General features: G+C 40.6%; 1 protein-coding gene across 1 annotated transcript in view; it reads right to left on the bottom strand.

The window, feature by feature from the left end:
• The window catches only part of sv2a (synaptic vesicle glycoprotein 2A), a 47,154-nt gene that overhangs the window by 15,390 nt on the left and 10,805 nt on the right, over positions 1-20,959 (bottom strand). Inside the window, exon 2 of the mRNA XM_085292652.1 lies at positions 11,929-12,721. Coding sequence (XP_085148778.1) covers positions 11,929-12,538 — 610 coding nt within the window. The 5' untranslated portion in view covers positions 12,539-12,721. The remainder of the gene's footprint in view (positions 1-11,928; positions 12,722-20,959) is intronic.

Genomic DNA, 20,959 nt, shown 5'->3' with positions numbered 1-20,959 from the left:
ATGTATTTTTCTTTTAAAAAGCAGCAAAGTAAAGGAACCAGAGAGACTGATTACTGGACAATACTAGTTTGAGTAACAGTAAGTGACCGAGAAGAGACAGGAGACTTAAACAGGGAGGTGGTTTCAAGGGGTTCTCAAATTTAATCAAGACCATGTGTATTATAGTACAATACACACGTATTATAGTATTATAGTATAATCAGGTTGTAACTGAGAGCTGGGTTTCACACAAAAGACAGTTAAGCATTTTTTTTCCTTGTTTCCTTGTTTCCTTGTTGCAATATTTCAGATGTGTATTTCAGAAAGTGTGAGCAGGCAAAAGATGAATCTCTAAAACTGGAGCATGGAGCAAAATGCAGGTGGCAATTAGCTGATGTTAGCACAAACCTAGGAAATGGGCCATGCTGAGCTTATATTCAAGCTCAAATATGGTATAATCTGTAATCAGATCAAATAAATGAACTTTAGAGGTGTTGGTAAATGATTATTAGCTTTAACTAGAGCTTTATTACATTCATAATATGAAATATTAGTGTTTTGGAAATTATAAGGTTTATATAATTACACTGAATAGTTTTAGTGACATACATGGATATATACTCATCTGAGACACTGGCTAAGTTGAATGAGCTAGCATGCATTAAAGACCTGGGCTTAATAATGAGGTCACCAAAAAGGTGACAATCTTCCAAAACATGAAAGTGCTGATAAAAAAATCTTAGACAAAGGCTGGAACCAGAGAACAGGAACAAACTGCTGCAGCCTTAAAATAAGTATACATGTTGTGTTGCTTTCCTATAAATGACACCTCTGTTTGAATCTGAAGAAACCTTTTCATCACTCGCTGCCCCTAAAGATTTTATTCTTTTACAACTTCAATACAATCCCTTTAGTGGCTGCTTCCTGGTGTTTCTACCCAAATGAAATTCTCTATACAGCCAAACAGTATAAACTGAAACCCGTGGATAAAACTGCTTTATTCTCTTCTGCATCAGGAAGTTGCCACCAGGGAGGAGATGCCGTTAACAGAAACAAGCAGCACCTTTGTCAACCCGACTTGTGATTTAAGGTGCCAACATGACTCATATCCCACACTCTGTCTGTCAAACCTTTTCTCTCTCTGCAAAACTGATGATGCTCCCACACCACACATACACCAGTTGTTCTCCTGCAATCAGCACCTTATTGACATCCTGTCAACAGTGTTCGCACTCTGAGGGTGTTCAGTGAGACAAGTTATTGGTGAGATCACTCTGAATATTTAAGGAGAAACTTTTCACCATACTGTGTCTGATTGTGACATCTATATTTAAATTCTCATTATCACTTTTTTGTATGTGAAAAGGTAGTAATCATGCATTTGTATACTATTTTTTGGCAAGAATTAACCCCAAAGCTCTCAAAATATTCAATTGGATTGGAGAATAAGCACAATGTATTTTTTCTAGTGCATTAGAGTCAAAATTCTCAGTCAATTTTATTGATTAAGGATTAATTTAAGTGGCAAAGACAGTTGATAAAACAGTCAAAGTGCTAAAAAGTAAAAAGAACATCGAACCAGATCCAAAATCATTTTAAATCACCCTTTTGTGAAATACTACCCCCTGGAGGTGAAAGATTTAGTTAAATTTTGCGGAGTATTTTTAAGGCTCATTACTCTGAGAGCACAGGGTCACAGTTCTGTTCTGACTGTTTTATCTGACATTTCAAAAGATCGAGTAGAAAATGTCTCAATTAACTGTGATGCTGAAATTTTGAAAAAGTGTTAAAATGCATAGAATAATGCAATGCCTAGAGCTCCACAGGTTGCTGATTACTGACTATTGCAAAAACCCATTAGACTGAGTCACGTTTTTGGGGACCCTTTATGCTTTCCACAGTATCTGCACATTAGTGGTGCAACGGATCACGGTTGATCCGTAATCCGAACCGATCCCACTCCACGGTTCGGTACACACGTGATCTGAAGATTCGAAAAAGAAGGAAAAAAAGTATGTGTATGGTGCGCGTGGTGGGTCTGTCAAGCGATAGTTATGGCCAGCGCTAGCGGTCTGCGGCATTTAAGCAGCCCAGTCCGACCGGGCTGAAGCTATTACAGAAGCTATTGGGGTGTTTAGCTGCAGACAGGAGGCCGTATTCCGTTGTGCAAAACAAGGGGTTTAAACTATGATGAACGTGCTTGATGATATCCCGTTGCGCGTCCGCTTTAGTGGCAAGATTGTTCCAAGCATGTATGAGCAGGAAAAGTTTAAAGTTATGGCTGAACTGTCCCAGGCATCTTCTGTTGCTCTAACTACTACAAACGGGTGGACCTCCAGGGCAACGGAAAGCTACGTGACCGTGACAGCTCATTATATCACAGCGGAGTGCGATATAATGAGCGGTATGTATTATTGTAGGGTCTACCTTACAATATAAAGCGCCTTGAGGTGACTGTTGTTGTGATTTGGCGCTTTATAAATAAAATTGAATTGAATTGAGTGGTAGATACAAAGCCCTACACTGCCCTATATTGTATCATTTTTTTTTTTTAATAATTGCGTGGAATGAGTCTTGAGTTTAATGTTTTTAACAGGCAAAAAATACTTCATTAAGTAAATGTTACATTTTTGTCTTTTTTCTTTTTTTGCTGATCCGAAAATTGATCCGATCCGTGACTTAAAACCGTGATCTGATCTGAACAGTGAGATTTTTGATCCGTTGCTGCACCACTACTGCACGTGCACATGAAATGAGTGTCATTGTTATGGCAGATAAATGATAATGACAATGTTAATCCCTAAAAACTCCATTCACTGTGAAAATTCCCAACTTCAGAGGTTGAATATGCATTTATATCCCAGTCCACTTTGACCTTTGTTGCTGAGTTTGCTCTTCATAACAACAGTACTTCTGGATTTTGTTAATGATAGGGGCGTGGTCTCTTCAAATAACAGTGTTAGCGTCACCTTATTGAAATGAAGTTCTCAAACATATTTTTTGATGTTGTTGTGTACTGGGGTAATTATAATGGAATGACCTGATAAATAATACAACCAGGAAGCTAAAGAATGCAAACCACTGGGTGATGTCATAGTGGCTGTATCCATCTTTTATGTACAGTCTATGACTAGAACCAGCAAAGTGATGAAGGACAGATCCGGTCTCACTGAGATATTTTGTCCCAGAGGAACAGTAGCACCATTTTGTCCAGGTTTGACTTAAACTCTGAGACATCAACCAGACAGGTGACAATTACTTCTTCTACTGAATTGTGAACTTCTAACTGAATTCAACACCACAGTGGTACAAGAAGCAGAGTGTATGTGTAAGACAGAACAAGGCCCAAGACGTAGTCTTGTCGAATTCCTGCTGTGAAGCAGCATGGCTCAGACACTGATCCTTTAATGTCACCCTGTGAGCTTTATCCTTCAGGTAAGGTGCAAACAGTAAAGGTGAAGAGCCAGAGACACACCATCCATTCAGCAGAGTGGTTTACTGAGAAACATTCAGCACACAGTTCATGAACATGAGCTGTGCATGTAGTATCAATGCCAAGGAACAGATTCATTAAGGACTGCTGGGCTATAATAGATTTATTGCTACACAGGTCCTGATATAAGTGTATCAGTGAACCTTGAGATGACATTGTTTTATCATGACAAGATTTTTCAGTTTCTGACCGAAAAGGCTGACTGCTATTTCAAGGTAGGCTTAGAATTCATGGGGAAAATCTGAAACGGTCATTAACCTGAGGACAAGTACCAGTAATCAAGGCACAAACTATACTCAATGCCATGGGAATCACATTGTTACATTTAATATTGTTTCTTGCATAACAAAAACAACACAGTCCTGCCAACTACTAGTGGGTAAGACAGCGGTCCCCAACCCCCGGGCCTCGGACCGGTACCGGTCCGTGAGTCGTTTGGTACCGGGCCGCGAGAGTTGAGGCTCAGATGTGAAATGTATAGTTTTCAGGGTTTTTAACAGTTTTCAGCGTTGTTTTGTTATCGTTTTTATCGTTTACTCGGTTTTCACGTGTGTTATGAATAAATTTTCTTTTTTTCGGTACCAGTACTAGTTTTATTTTGTTGTATTTATCCGCGACACCTTAAAGGCCGGTCCGTGAAAATATTGTCGGGCATAAACCGGTCCGTGGCGCAAAAGAGGTTGGGGACCGCTGGTGTAAGACATCCAGAAAAAATACTGAATTAGGCAGGGAAAAAAATAATTCTACACAGGTTTTAAACGCATCTGGTAATACGATCCGTTATTAAACAGTCTGACAGAGGTGCAAAGTGCTGGGATGATGAAGCTGGTTGAAAAGTCAGGTTAACACAGAGGATGGATGTCCTGAACTAGAATAATGTGACGGTGGGCGTCCTTTTTCTTTTTAAATGAAAAGACCTTTAAATGAAATTATTGAAGTGTGTATTTGTTTCTGGCTGCACATGTTTCATTCCTGCTGTCTGTCCTTTGGTTGTATATTTCAGTGTAAACTTTTGCAGCTGTGAAATGAGGAGCAAGGTGACTTTCATTCCCTTCATTGAACAAGTGTGTGTGTTATTAATGGTCACCCAATCATATCTGGTGACTTGTTTTATGCTTTATTTCCTTTTCACTCACTGCTAACATCCTATAGAATTAGGTTAAATCTTCAGGAGATTAAGAAGTACAGCAGAAAGTCCGCTGAAGATAAGGAATCATAAAGCTGTGTGTGTTCCAAAGCAGCGGTACCGCTGTGAGCTACTTCTCCTGGAAATATCCTTCATAGCAGCAGCAACAACTAGCAAGTGATGGTGATGATAAATGTCGCCGCATTGCAGCAGCATCAAAGTAAACAAACAGACAGACAGCCATAGTGAGTAGGATGGATCAAATGGTAAATATTTCTTTCTAAACCACCATATCCAGCTGGGAGCTGGAAGCCTGATTGCTGTCGTGACCAGTAACCACGTCATTATCATTTCCCCTGTCATCACATTTGCTTGTCTATGTGGCTAGAATGCATTAGCAGCTGCTTTTGGCTTGAGGATGAATTGTGTCCCAATTTATCGCTCTTCTATATCTGAGGGGTAAAATAATTAATTAAGAGGCTAACAAAGCTCGCCTTAAAGCTAAACCACAATGTCATCAATATTTAGTTTGACTAATAAAATAACATTATCTTAGGGAAGAGTTTGATTTAAGCCCAAGTTGTTGCTTTTATGTACTTTTAAATGGACAAATACGGCAGAAACCAACTAAAATATTAAAGGTAAAATACATTCTGGCAGTAAAAACAATATTTTTCACCAAATTCCTAAAGATGCACATAACAGTCGAAAGACCAATCAATACTACTATATTCCCAGTGGATGAACAGGTGGCTTCTTTCAGGTATTTCTTTTTTTTTTTACAGCCTGTGGACTTTTACACTCGTGGAGCTGGTTTTGGCCACAGCAGGGAGCTCTTTACAGGGAAAAGCTGCAAACCAATCAGCAGAAAACAGAAATGTTTCCAAAAAGCTAATGAAAAAAGTTTATTATTTAATGGCCAAAGAGACAACACTGTGCTTTTGTTTTAAACTGTTAAATAAGGAAGCATCATAGTGCAAAAAAAAAAAAAAAAACATATCCACTGCAATGACCCAGTTCTTAGCAGTAGTGGTGCCTGATGGGATGCTGTGATTGATGCTTGTGCAGGTTGTTCTGGCTACACCCTTATGGGATTAAATGGGGTCACCACCAACAGGGACTACAGCAGAACATGAACCATATGATGTAAACTGTATGGAAATGGGGTAGAAATGGCAAAAAGGCAGCATATGGATTTTATAGTGAACAAATGATGTTTTAAGGGCAAAACTGACCTGCAAAGAAGTTCATTCACAGAGAATTCTATGAGGAAATGACCTTACCTGATTAGGTTAATAGCCTGAAGCACTAGTTCAATATAGCATGCCATTTCTTTTGTAAACTATAGTATGATTCAGTGAAAAGAAACCAGAAAATAAAGCAATATATGATTTAATTCCTCTGTTTCATCATGCCTGGGTTCACAACACCAAGCTGGAGAAGATGCTACATTCATGGCTGCATTCACTCTGCACAGTCTACAGCTTGAGCCTCATTCCAGTTAAATAAAAGGAGAAGGAGACAGAAAAGCCATTACAGCCTACAGTGTGGAGGTGAAGCATCCTATCAAAAACAGTTCTGCTGCCAACGGCTTTTGTATTTGAAATCATTCAGCAGTAATGAGATCCCGACTATTTCTTTGTGATTTTTTTTATTTGACAGTTTTCCCAACAAACTCTTGAATCTAGAATTGCATTCAATTAAATAATGTTCCTATTGGTGACGTTTTCATGATTTTCAAACCACTAGTAACACACTTCATTGAATTCCAGTGAATCTGATGCTGCAGTAAGCTGCAGATGCTCAGTAACATCAAAACAACCACTGCTTTCTATTCGTCTACATTTTAATCATTCATGAAACGCGTTTTGCGTTTTGTTTTTCAGAGAAAGCTGAAACAAAATGTGGCGAAGACAGAAAGAGAGACGGAAGGAGAGAGGTGAGCAGGACGAGGTGCAAAATGAAGAGAAAGGAGAGAAGCAGAAATCTCCAGACAGCTGAGCACCTTTGCACTCTGAATGAGGGGGAGGGGAGGAGGGGGGGGGGGGGAGAAAGGGGGGAGGACGATGGCCAGTCAGCGCTGTGACAGAACTCTCAAGGGCTCCAGGGTAGTGTATATGCATGTGTGTGTGTGTGTGTGGAAATGGACAAAAGTGTGCGAGACTGTGTGTCTATGTGCATGAAGAGGGGGCAGGGCAGGAGGCTTCTATTAATAGCAGGTTTTCCCCAACTAGCAGAGTACACGGGGCTTGTTTAAGGATCCAGTGAGGGAGACATGTTAGCAGCTCTTGTAGAGCAGAACTGATCATTTATAGATGGCTTACACTGCAGTGTTCTTCTCTCATGAACTTACAAGTCTCAGAAACAGGGTACAGTAAAGCCAAATTGTATTCCTACAGGTACAATCTACACAAATGTGCCCCTCAGGGTTCATTATTAGGGTTCAAGGTAATTATGGGTTCCTTTAAGGACACAATATGTTCACAGGAAGCAAAAGGTACATGTACATGTCTTCTAGATATTAAGGTCCAATATCAGTAGACAGTCAGTGTTCAACTGTTGAGCAAACGATTATCTTTTCACTTAGGTTTTAAGATTTATATAAGTTAAATGAAAAGCATTTAAAATGTCTCAAAAGGAGTTCATTTAAGGTCAGTCTTTCAGTAAAAAGCATATGCATCCTCTATACCCTACTTATTATATATTAGTCTATTTATTTCATTTTCCTGTGTGATTTAAATAATTCACTTTTCATCCAGTGGTTTGTTGTTTGTGGATTTTATGACTTTTCGATTTGCTTGTGAAGCACAGTGAGCTGAGATGTCTTCTGTAAACTTCTAGTTTTCCTTCATATCACCTGCAAAAATTAGCATGGTTCTCCTTTGTGGTGCTTCCCCTGCTTTGTTTTTATTGAACAACTAAATAAAAAGTAGCGCAGGAGGAGAATACAGCTGCAGTTTCTTGTGGTGACTGAAAGTCAGCCAGCAAATATCCACTGCTACCACTGAAAGCTGAAGTAATAAATGCTATAAGTGCTTTGCAGTGGTCTCACTTTGTGATGGTAGTGTGAATAAGGGTGTTTGGTCCAAACAAACACTGCAGCAGCTGATTAAAATGCCTTCAAAAAGAGGGGAAATATCTCCTGAATAAGCTGTTTGCTCGGTTACCTGCAGCTCTGTTTGGCAGCACTCATCAAATCCTCCGCACTGTTTACGCTGCTTCCAATTTTGTAAACAAAGTCAGGTGTTTTTTCTGGTATTCTGAATCATTTGTTATAAGGCTTATTTGTGTGTTGCGTGTAGTAAAGATAATTTACGACTGCTGTTTCTGTACTGACTGGAAATATTACTTTTAGTGGTTTATAAAAATACAAATGAAATTTAAGAAAAAGCTCATTTTGATAACAAAGCTCAGTGTTTTTCAAATGAATATGTAACCCAGGAGCTTCAATATTAATTTTCTAGTATTGGAGAAGTACTGATATGCAAACTTAACATCTTTCTGATGCTCATACATGTACAGCAGGCTACAATATCCAAATCTTTTTGCCTACAGTTTTCTCTGACAGATCATCCCCAGGACCGATTGACTGTTTTCACCCATTTTATCCCTTCATCCTTGATTTCAGTTACTGATTCCATGTCCATGAAAAGGCTGAGGATACATTATATTACACAAAGGTTCCTTTTAGCCTGAGGAGAACTGTGCAGTCGCTGTCTCAAAATGCAGCCATGCAACTGCAATAATTAGAGGAGGCAGTGAACATATTGTAGCAAAGGTTACAGATTTAAAAAACCTTCTCAAGACTATATTTAACAGAACTGTGGCTGGAAATACACTGAATGCTGAGCAGTGAGAAAACTTCTTAACACCAAAAGGCTGAGGATGCGCTGATCCTGCACATATCCTGCATGGAACAAATTCCCGTCTCCTATATGACAAAAAAGCTACAGTCCACTGCAGCTTCACAACAAGGGCAAATCAATGACAACCACTTCACTGTTTCACTGCTGTGTCGATGTGTTTCGTCGAGCTCGTCGAGCAGAAACGCTGCACCAGGGTTTTATTTAGACCGCTCGATCTGTCATCATTTCCTGTGTTTGATCCTTATTTAATTCTAGTTTTTGTGTTGCTGAAATGTCAAACGACGGATCCATGATCATGTCGACATTGTTGCAGTCACCCATTACATGCACATACTAATGCACACACAAAACAGATGATCCAGAACACTGCGTGGGGTAAGAGCAACTAGCAGGATAGGCTGAGATGGAGCCTGAGGATGGGGGTCGGAAGAGGAGACTGCATGCAGAGAGGTACGAGCACAAGAGGCTCTCTCGCATGAGTCAGGAATGTTGCGTAACAGGAAGAGGGGAGGGAATGGAGGCCAGTCGTGTCTCCCTGCCCCTCCTCCAGCATGACACAAACCCAGAGGGAGAAAGAAGGGGAAAGGAGGTATAGATGGCAGCCAGACTAGGCAGCAATTCAAGTCGCAAGTTTTCTAATTTTGCTCCACTTCCTTTTAGAATGATCCATCATATGCACTGGCTAATGTGTTTGTCTGAGAGCTGGAGGGAAAATGTTTTGAAAAATGTAATAATTTTTAATATTTTGAAAAATTATATACAAGTAGTTATTTCATTGGCTTTCTTTAATAATTTGCCCTTCCGCCTCTTTCCTGTTTCTTCCATCTTTCCTTTTCGTCGTCATCACTGAGTTGGACCTCTCTGTCTTATCGGTGGTAAGAACTTGCTGTTGTTAACTGAGAAGTATGATTATTTGTGGCAACAAAGTCCAGAACCAATGGGTGATGTCACTGTGACCATTTCCATCTTTTATATACAGGCTACATTCATGAATACCATTGGCTGTCGTAAGCATACATCTTGATGAACGTTTCTGGTAAGGTCTTCCCAGATGAACAAAAGTGATCTTGTGGACCTCTGTATCTGGACAATTGAGCATGTATTTTCATGTATTACACATATACAGTAACTCATGCTCTGGGTGTTACCATACTGAGTGATAATCTTGCATAAATGTGGCACTAATCATTTATAATAAACTGCAGCAGACTCTGTACAGACCAGCTTTAGCTGTATGTTCATAATTTCTTTTGTACATTGACTTTTCTGACATGGATTCCTGGATCAGAAAGCAAAAATGTAAAATGATGAATTTGCTTAATTTGGCAGAAGATCGACTCAATAACAAGGTTTCACACAGCTCTCCATGAGCGATATAGAATTTCATGTTGAATAATTTAATATGACCAACATGAAATCAGAACAAAGATGTTTACTAGATTTGAAAAAGACATTTTGTTGAAGCCAAAACTACAAAAAAATATTGAAATGAAGCTTAACTGTGATTCTGAACCTTATACTGCAAAATCACTGAGGAATCAAAGACATTACGGGGAACCCTTCCTCTTGTCCTTGAAGCTGGCAGATTTAAAAACATCCAGGAGGATAACGGACTGTGTGAGTTATGTAAATTAGAAGACGTTCTGTCCTGATTAAGATGCAAGAATATCCAAATCTTTAAAATTCAATATTTTGGTGCACTGAGGGCGACAGAATGAAATGTTCTTTTGGGGATATGGGTAAATTAGCCCTTCTCAGGTGGCATCATGCTTTTTGTCTTATTTTCACTTCATGGCCCTGATTTCTTTTTATTTATTTGTGTCTCATAAGCCTGTTTGGGCTGTTTCCATTGATTTATGCATAGCCCAGTTAATCAATCATATAATACTGTTGATAAAAACATCCTGCACTTAATCAGAATGTCTATCATCACCAAAAGTTCAAATTAATCTGAAATGAAAGTTTCATACTGAAACAAACTTTGAGCACTTGAACTGTCAATCAGAATTAACAGGTAATGTTTGTACAGAGGACACTTTTATGAACCCATGATGTTCACTTTAAACACCACAGATATTCAACATCCACATCTGCTGCGACGATGTGCATCGAGCAGCATACAGTTGAACAGTCAACACCCCTCTGAGAGGAAATTATGTAATCAGAACGCATCCAACTCATCAACATTACAGTAAATAAAACCAACAACACAGAGTCCAGGCAGAGCTCTAACAGGGATCTGTTAATGGATTCAGCAGTGCTTCAATCAAAATCATGCGTCGCTTTCACTGAAGTGTATTTACTTCTCCTTTTTCTTCTTCTTCTTCTTCTTCCTGCCTTTCGGGGCGACCATAGCACATCATCTGCCTGTATCTCACCCTATCCCTAATATCCTTCCCTGTCACACCACCACTCTGCAGGTCCTCCTTCACTACAGCTATGAATCGTCCCTGAGGTCTTCCTGTTTTCCTCCTACCTGATCTACTATCCTTCTTCTGCACATCTTTCTCAATTTGTCTCCAAACTGCTCATCATGAGATTAAAAATGTAATGATTTCTAGTCATGTCCATCCTGGTCACTCCCAATTAAAACTCCACCATCTTCACACCATACTTCTACTGATTTTCATTCTTCTTCTCTCCAGAACAAACCTACACCTCTCCAGGTTCTCACCACAGATCACAATATCATCTGCAAACATTGTGGTCCATGGTACTACATCATTACTTTAGAGCAGGGGTCCCCAATCCCAGTCCACGAGGGCCGGTGTCCCTGCAGGTTTTAGATCTCACCCTGGGTCAACACACCTGAATCACATGATTAGTTCATTACCAGGCCTCTGGAGAACTTCAAGACATGCTGAGAAGGTAATTTAGCCATTTAAATCAGCTGTGATGGATCAAGGACACATCTGAAACCTGCAGGGACACCGGCCCTCGTGGACTGGGATTGGGGACCCCTGCTTTAGAGGGTACCAGCACAGAAACAAGCGGTTGGACTCCAAGAAGGTGCCTCATTTTCTGAGTGTGAACACACACACACACACACACACATGCATACACATAAATACACACATTGTATCCAGCTAAAAACAGCTGAAGTGAAGCAGAGAACACTATGTTTGGACTGGCTGAGCGTTCAATTTTAAATTCTGCTGCTGTTCAGGAGCTGCATGGGCAGTTGAATCTTAAATAGCTGTAGTTCCACTGCCAACGAGGCCGTCGAAAACCAATTACCAGGGAATAAGCTGCAAAGGTAATGGCTAAGATGAGGCAGAGATAAAATGTGAAGTGGTGGCCTACGCTGCCAAAGGAGGCACACAGATAAAAAATAAAGAGAGAGAGACAATACAGAGTAGACTAGTTGAAAGAAAAGTTGCACATTGGCTCTTATGTAATCCCCCCTCCTGAGTGTTGACAAGCGAGCTCAGGGCAAGCAAGAGAGTGAAATCTGGATGTCTTACCCAGCATGCCTTTGTTGGGCTCGGAGAGACACATGTCTATTTGAGCACTGGGCAACACGAAGCCAACAACAAAGATCTCCACACCATCTGCCATTAGTGCCAGGCCCAGGACAAAGTAGAGCGTCCACTGGAACTTCCCGTGGCCACACTCCTGCAGGATGGCCTCATACTGCTGTGCCAACTCCTCCTGATCTTTTCTCCTCTCGCCCTCATAGGCCGAAAGATCCCTGAACTGCTGTGCCTGTGCGGCTGTCACGCCATCCATGCTGCCAGCCTTCCCCGATTCAGCTCTTGGGATGCCCTGGTACTCGCCCTCATAGATCTCGTCATCCTCATCGTGTCCTTCAGTGGAGTCGCTGTGGCCTTCTTCATCATTGGCACGGCTGTCGTTGCGATAATATCCGCCATCATTGCTCGGCACGCCAGCATAATCGTCGTCGTCATCTTCCTCTTCAAATCGTTTATAAGAGCGTTTGGTGTACTCATCTGTCATTTTGTCCATGCCACGCCCCACCTTCTTACCGACCTGCTTCTTAGCAACTTTGGCAATGTCCTTGGCGCCACGGACGAAGTCTGAGCGGCTGTCTCTGTAGCGACCGTCATCGTCCATCTTGGATATGTAGAGGTGGTGTTGGTCAGTTGCTGCAAGGAATAGGAAGTATCAGGAGCAGCCCAGGCACATGAGTGTGCAATGGGTATTTATGTGAGCTGATAAATTCAGCACTGAGGACAGCTCCCAGCTCCACTGCACTGCTGCTGCTGCTGGACAGAGTCGGCTCAGACACAATAAATCCTGTGGAAAAGCAAAGAAAAGAGTAGAGTTAGCATGAGTCATACAATACCTGTCAGGCAGAGACACATTTTTAAACAGTCTAGGTTCAAGGTAATTAATACTGAAATGCACAGGACCACAGGCATTCACATCGCATTGACATTTGCAGGACATATTATCTGGCTCAGCACTAATGGTTGGAGAAAAAAAAAGGACATGACAGCTTTAAGAAGCTGACAACTGAGTCTAGAGCTCAGTGGCCTATATTAATAGTTATCTCACAGCTCTCTCTACAGCCCAAATCACTCTGTGGCATTTACAGCGGTGCACCACAGAGCTACCGAACATATAATGGTCCATGCTGTGACACAGGTCTGTGCAATTAACAAGCAAAGAGCTGCAGCAAAGGTCAGCATATACAGAAAGTACCGCCGTGGTGGGGGTTAAATTCAAGTTTACCCCAAGAACACTTGTGATTATAATCCATGTACTGTTTTTAAATCCAGACACTGAATACTTGAAACAGTCAGGCAATCCCATGATATCACAGTCAGAATATAATACTACTTCAAAATGGTCTGAAGAGTCATTCCCACATAGAGGATTCCCTTTTCAAGACATCATTAGGTATTTATAAAATATTTAGTTTGTACAGAAAAGAACTTGTCTTTCCTCATTGAGTCATAATTAGCAATCCTGATTGTATCAGCAGGACTGCCTGCTCTTTTTCATGGCACCTCTGTCTCTGTGAAGCTGCTCTGTTTTGTCTTACTGACAGGAGCATGCTGTGCCAAAGGAAAAGGCTGTAAGCTCAACAAATAGACATAATAAACTGAGCATTTACTGTATGATCAATTTGGCATCCTACGAACAGTTCCCGACTGGAAGGATTAATGTGATGATTCACCACATTAAGAAGGAGATAAAATGTGTCTCAATTTATATTGTGTTAAATACTGGACACATTCGCCTCTTTGAGTCCTTAGAAATCCTCAAATGGGATCTATTTCACTGTTTCTTATTTTCTATCACACATCCATTCTTATAATGGTGGATGCTCACATGAACTATAGCAAGTCTTTTGTTTATGAGGGGCAGTCAAGAAGTTTGCTTAAATATTGATAAAAAGCTTGTTTTAGAGGGGCTGTACTGAGGCCTAGCGTAAGACAAACAAGTATTGTTATGAACTATTCATGTAAATCATGCAAAGCTACTCTAGTATAGTCTAAGAATAATAATATGTATTTAGTGAGCAGGTTATTAACCCTGTAAATTATTTAGTGTCCAGTGGATTTAACTAGTCATCTTACTGAAGTGAGGTCATTTATTCCAATTTCCTGTGGTGTCAGTCTTTGCCGTGGTTACTAATTAAAAGGCTGCACCCAATGACACCCATTAGTGATGGTGTAAAGTTTAACAGGGTTGTAAATCAAATAATTCTGAGACACAAAATCTCTCCATCCCATTGCTTCATCTTAAGAAATCACAAGCAAACATGGAAGCTAATAAAGCCGTGACATCTGCCCGCCATGCAGAATTTCTCCAAGATTGTTTACTGTTTGCCTGCAGCGATGACAAATCTTCGACATGTATGTGCTCAGGAGAACAGGCAGAGATGACATGTCCTTGGAGAGAAAGTCTCTGAGGGTCGACTGCAGCTGTAGCAGGCACTGAAGTAATTTTAGTAGCTTTCCACAGTCTCTTTAAAGAGAACTGCAGCAGCAGCAGCAGCAGCTCAGTGGGAGAGAGAAAGACAACGTTCAGCCTGAGGGATCAAGCAGCTCCGAGCGTCACGACTACAAACGCTGGCTGAATGTTCTGCAGCAGGTCAAAAGAGCAGCGCTATCTGCCTGCTTAGAGTGAATATGATCAGTACAAGCACACCATGATGTAAATATTCAGTAGTGTGAAATATTCAGGTCACAAAGGTAAAAATGATCAACAGTTGAAATTCTTACAATCTTGTTTTACTGAATTGTAATAGTTACTCACTAATTATGAACACTAACCTGAAGTGTTCTCAAAAAAGTATAAAGTATTCTCTTCCTCGCTTAGTCCCCTGTTATTGTCTTTCACAAAAAAATATTTAAAAATATTATTGGTACAAAATAAAAAGAAATTATGTGTGTAATTATTTTACGATCTATTTCATGGCTCTAACACGGAAGTTACTCTTAGTAGTCAAGAAGCTGGCACCAGTAATAACAAAATAAAAAGGTTCAAATGATTCTTTAAAGTTGTCATTTTGTGACATTAAAAGGCCCTGGAAAACCTTCTCTCCTGTTGGGGGGAAATATTGGACTTCATAAAAAGTGTACTATGTTGCCCGAATGTTCAGGGAGTGATCAGATGTGCAGAGAGAGCTCGGATCAATAAATCAGTGGACAGTGTAATTAGAGAAACATGTCAGGCACTACAGATGGGCAGTATTAAACAACACTGGGTAAGTGCCAAGCTAACCTCATTATCATTGTTCCTGCTCATTATAAATAACACTGGCCCATTTGTAAAAGTGTTAACAAGTGCACAATGATATTATTATAGCAAGAAAATTACAGATGCAAAACAGGGGGCAGGATGTTAAATACTGGGAAGGTAGGAGGGAGGGAATCCCTGAAAACTTCCTGTGTAGCCTCGGGGGTGATGAACAGACAGACTGCCGAGCCAACATCACACGACCCAGAGGTCTGCTGGGACAACTGAGTGTCTAAGAACAAGCTCAGTGAGAGCCAGCTGAAAGCAAAACCCAAGGAGACGAGAGAAAACTGCATCAGTGAGATCCTCTTTCACTCTGGCTGTCAGGATTAGAAGAGAACAGCAAAATAAATGCAGAGGTTACAGAATACAAATCTACTTAAATGGCACCTGTATCACCTGCATGTAAATCCACCTTCTCCCTGCTTTCCTGTCTATGCTCTGTACCTCTCAGAATGAAAGGTGAAAAATGTCAAAAATAAAGTTAAACCAAGATCTTCCCACAAGGACGCAACAGTGAGACAGAGCAGTGCTCTGAGCTACATGCTAACATGAAAAGGCCCTATGCATCCAACAGTGTAGACACATCACACAAAAAAGAACAAATGCCGATATTATGCCAGCGCTAAAGGAAAAGTCAAAGGATCCTTAAAGCTGTCTAAGGAGCTTGGAAAGAAAAGCATCTGGACTTCTTTAAGTTGCTTGAAGATGTTTCACCTCTCATTCAAGAAGCTTCTTTAGTTTTAGGGTCAAATGGTGGAGAGTCCCAGATTTAAGCCCAGTGGGAGTGTCCCCCCGGATGGACCAGGATGTGAGTGGGCATTAAGGCGTGTGGGAAGGGATCTCAGAACTGGATTATAGATGGCAGACCACCAAATGTCTACCTTCGCCTCTTCACCTCTGTTCAAAGATGGTCGCTCACAGTGGATATAGATGGCTTCTTTCACCCCTTTTTCAAACTGTCTTCTCCGTCCAAAATGTGAACACTGGCATCTTCGAAAGAGTGACCTTTGTCCTTTAGATGCAGGTGGACACCCGTGGAGGTGGCTCTTCTATGTTGTGCCATGCGTTTGTGAAGTGGCTGTTTGGTCTCTCCAATGTAGAGGTCTGAGCATTCCTTGCTACACTGTATAGCATACTCTAATTGTTAAGCTTATGTTTAGGAGTTTTGTCTTTGGGATGAACCAGTGTTTGTCTGAGTGTGCGGCTGGGCCTGAAGTACACTGGGATGTCGTGCTTGGAGAAGACTCTCCTGAGTTTTTCCGATACAGAGGGGATGACAGTGTTGTTGCGTTTGTCTTTCTGATCCTCCCTAGTTGGTGTCTGATCTTCTTTTCTGTGCTGATGAAAGCCCAATTAGGATGACTTCTTTGTACTAATCTATAGCTTGAGCTATCTTTTCTAAGGAGCTTGAATTCAGGTATCTGTTCTAGTTCAGCTTCTTCCAGTGTGAAGAAGCTGATTCTTCCAGTATTTTTCCCACCACTGTACTTTATACAGGCAGAGAACTAAGGATTAATGACTGCTGAACTGCATCAGTCACAAACACACAGGGGTCAAAAACACAAACACTTCAGATTGAACTGCAGCGACAAGCAGTCGAGGTTACATCGATTTCTTGTGTACATAAGTTAGTTGGGCCTCAGAGGTACGGTGCAGGGTCACTAAATTTCTCACTTAACAGTTCTGCTCAAATCAAGTGAGAGAAAAGCAAATATTTGGAGCTGAGTTATTGCTTTGGATTTTTTGGCTTACAGTGAGTCCCTCAGGTCGCAGACTCTGGATGGATTTTGACAGAAACTATTCAGGTTGCTGCACAGATTTAATTATTCTTATAGTTCATCCAACATCACTTATTGGTCCACCTATCCATCATCATTCGCACTGAGGTTATCTTAAACAGACTGGAGATCTTTGTTTTCCACACATTCACACTGTGAAGCGCAGCATCACAGCACGAGCAAATGCTGTGAAAGGCATTTGGTGCTTGGTCATCAGCCTGGATCTCATCCTGCTCATTGCTCATTATTAGTCTTCACTTGCATGTTTGTGTTAAGTGAATGACCAATTCATGGAGCTCCAGCCAGGAGATTCAAACATGTGTTATTAACAAGCAAAACAAGCATCAATGTCGTTTCTATAGAGATACAGCAGGCAGATAGAAAATCAGAAACATACGGAGGATAAAGGCAGTACAGACATATTAACAAACTGCTTTGTTTTGGTTGCTCAGCTTGGACTCACATGTTCACCTGCTGCTAATCAATCTGTTGCCTGGTCAGCAGTCCCACGAATAAGAAGGTTAGAAATGTTGAAGCAGAAGAAACTGAGAAACTCAGAAGTTAGTCCACACAAATGTGTAATGGGAGGAAATAATGCCATGATAACATTTTACATTTAAAGGGTCAAAGATTGGCTTTACTGTGACATAATATTCAATAATCCTTTTAGCCATTATTCCACCCCAGAACGCAGCACCGGACGCCAGGGTGGAGATCATATTTTACACTGACACTTTAAAACGGGGGTCTTCTCTGTCACTGGGTTGAAGATGTGTGTGAAGAATCTACAGATCTTTGCAGATTCGTATTTGAAAGCAGTGACTGCTTATCAGATTTAACAACCAAGCATAAAACAGTTAAACAGACCTTTTATTAAATTCTACAGACTCTTTTGTATATAACAATCTGACAAATATGGATATGACCTGCATCTTAACTGGCTAGTTGAGTCAACCAAAAGTCAGTTTTGAAGGTAAAAGTGGGTCTAAACCAGTACTAGCAAGGTTTGGCTATAGTAAATTGGCTGATTAGTGTATAATTTTTAATATGATTGGAACTTACAATATGCAAAAGATTAAAAAAGTAAATAATGCCATTTGGTCTCATATTGTCCGACATCAATATCAGAACCTGTTTGTAAGTGTTACCTAATTAACACACGTTATTAATAAAATTTAGAATTTAGCACCAACCTGATGGTGTTGGATGAATTCATATAATGAAGATAACTGCCAGAGATGGGCGTATAAAGTGTATATGGTTTTCCCCCTTTGAGTCTAAAGCTTTAACTTCCTCTGATCTGTGTTTTAGAAGCAATTTTGAGAGCGATTCTACCAAGAACACATTAAGAAACACGTCAGCCGTGATGGCTGTGCTTGCTGCTGCAGAAAAAGATGAATTTCACGGCTGCAAAGAGAGAAGTGATAAACCTGAGACTCCAGCTTTTATCCACCATCCTGTCTGAATCACTGTGCGACAGAGCAGGAAGACACTTTGTCTGTGTTCTGTAGCGTAAAGACTGCAGCACAAATTAGAAAGGATCAAAGAGATGATCTGAAAGGGAAAATATACACTCTTAAATGGACTGGAGTACAGTGCATTCAAGTGTTTAAATGCTGACTCATCCTAATGAAGTGAGCTGCCTAAACACTGAAAATGCTTTGCAGTAGAAGAAGTCATTTGAAATGACAGCAGCCAGTCAAAACAACCAGTCCACTCTCTACCTTTATGACTTGTGACAAAAAAGGACATGGAGGCGGGTCTTACCACTGTGTTAGGCTGTTACTATCACTGTTGGTAACATTAACTCTTAACTTATTTCTGACCTTTTGATCCTGCATCACCTTAGCTACGTCACATGTCAGATGACAAATTTGTTTGTCTGTTTCTCTATTTTCAGCCATTATAGAGCCACAATGTTCTACATCCATGTTTGCATATGGCTCAATCTATTATCAACCACTCTTTAAGAAGCCAACCGAATAACTGATCCTCTTTCATCACCATGGTCACAACCTTTGTACCAGGGGACTCTTGAGGCCCATCTGAATATAACGAAGTATCCCATCACCTTATGATAAGCCTTTCACAAGCCGGAGACGCTGAGATGAGAGTGTGTTCTGCTTGACTCGCTGCCTATGAATAACAAACAGTTTGGTGGAGTGCATTTGTAGGGTTAGTGTGCAGCTGTGGCTGCTTCCTCAGCACTGAAAATATCTCCCTGTTCACAGATTTTCAATAAATATACACTTTTGCTGGCCTTTGGGAGTTTTACAGAAATGGCTGGCTGAGTTGTGCCGTGCAAAGAATTATTGTGAAACAAAGCATTTTCCCAAACTGCTCTGTCATCTCCGAAGACGTGTAAAATGATAATAAATTAACAGTCAAATGGGGAACCGAGCAAATACTCCGCCTGTCGTTGGCTGCTGATGAAAGACTTAATTATGTAATCCTATTTTCTTCCAGTGAGCAGAGACAATGCCAGAGGGTTGGGAAGCACTGCCTTACACACAGCCACACATGCAACATAAAATGCGGCAGCCTAAAAGCATGCTAACAAAACAAAAAATATGGGAGTTAAATAAATGATGCTGTCTTGGAGCTACACTGCAGTCTAGACTGCACAAGTCACACAGTTACAAGTCACACACTCGGGTGGAGGAACTGCTTCAGAAAATAGAAAAACATCTGCTTAAACAACTTAACACATGAGGATCTTAGTTCTAATAAATGAATATGCCAGTAGGCTACTTATGGTGAAAGCCATATTTGCATTCAAGGCCAATACATTTTCACCATTAACAGCTCATTCTTTTACCACCAGCTGCAGAACTGGTAAATGAGTACGTAATTCAGGAGCTGGTGGAGACAAAGAGAGCTAAAAGGAGCTGTGATATTGGACGTACGGTTGGCATGTGGTCAAAAACATGAATCCATAAATACTGTTGTTACTTGTGGTTCCTAAATGTGTATGAATCACAGAAAGAATACAATAGATGGATGTAGCCTTACATCGCACATGGTTTGTGTATTTATGGACAGGTCCCCACATTTTGACACAAACATCGATACCTCAGTGGACCCGAGGCTCATAATCACAGACAAATTTGAAGAAATGGCGAGACGAGCAGAGTCATCGATGCAAACCTGCAGCAAACTTGACCTTTTCCAAAGGCATCAAACACAGCATGCAGCAGGTTGATAACTGTCTTACCTCAAATTAAGCTATCTAGACACATTTTTGGCTGCCATAGTCTCTCACACAGTCTTGCTACTCTCACTCTTTGACCAAGCAGTGAGGTGTGGTCTCTCATTTCCCGCAACAGCACAACTACATCGCGCACATTACCAACCAGGCCGCCTGCCTAAAAGGTCTCTGCTGGTAAACTTGTCCAAACAGTTACAACACCACAAAGTCAAGAGTTCAGTGACTGAAATAAACTAAGGTGGAAGAGTGCAGACAGCTAGCGGAAATACACGTCAGTCAAGGCAGAGTGTTATAATGATGCATACCTTTAAACCTTAAATCTGCATTTTATGAAAATTCACCTTCTTTTGTTGTTATGTAGGAGAAAATCAGCATTGTTTATCTTTGTTCTAAAGTCAGGCATTTTCTGACAACTTGTCACATAGCGTAATATGTTATGGGACCAAGAATGTGTTGGCATTTTACAAACAAGCCTATGCAGCTTGACATCCATTTGAAGTAAGCCCCAAGTGGCCATTTGAGGAACTGCAATCTTTGTGACTTTATTTGCTTCACTTAACAGATTCGCAGGTTAGAATAAAGTGTTCATGTGTTAATATATTGTGACCAAAAATTACTTAAGTAATGAATCTCAGACAAAGTACATCAGCCCTTAAATTCTGAGTGCACCTTTGAACCTGCTCCAAATAAAAACCACTACAGGGATAATGGAAGAAGCATAATGTTGTTTGTATCTGTGAGAATTGACCTTTTAAAACCAGACTTTGGGGTTTCCCCTCGTTAAGACAAGATAAT

This window comes from Mchenga conophoros, linkage group LG11 (assembly GCF_057382185.1).
Source record: "Mchenga conophoros isolate Kocher_MC1m ecotype Shallow Benthic linkage group LG11, M_conophoros_male_GT1.1, whole genome shotgun sequence".
Taxonomy (NCBI): domain Eukaryota; kingdom Metazoa; phylum Chordata; class Actinopteri; order Cichliformes; family Cichlidae; genus Mchenga; species Mchenga conophoros.
Note: the sequence above shows the minus strand (reverse complement) of the source record. Positions and strands in the feature narration are given on the sequence as shown.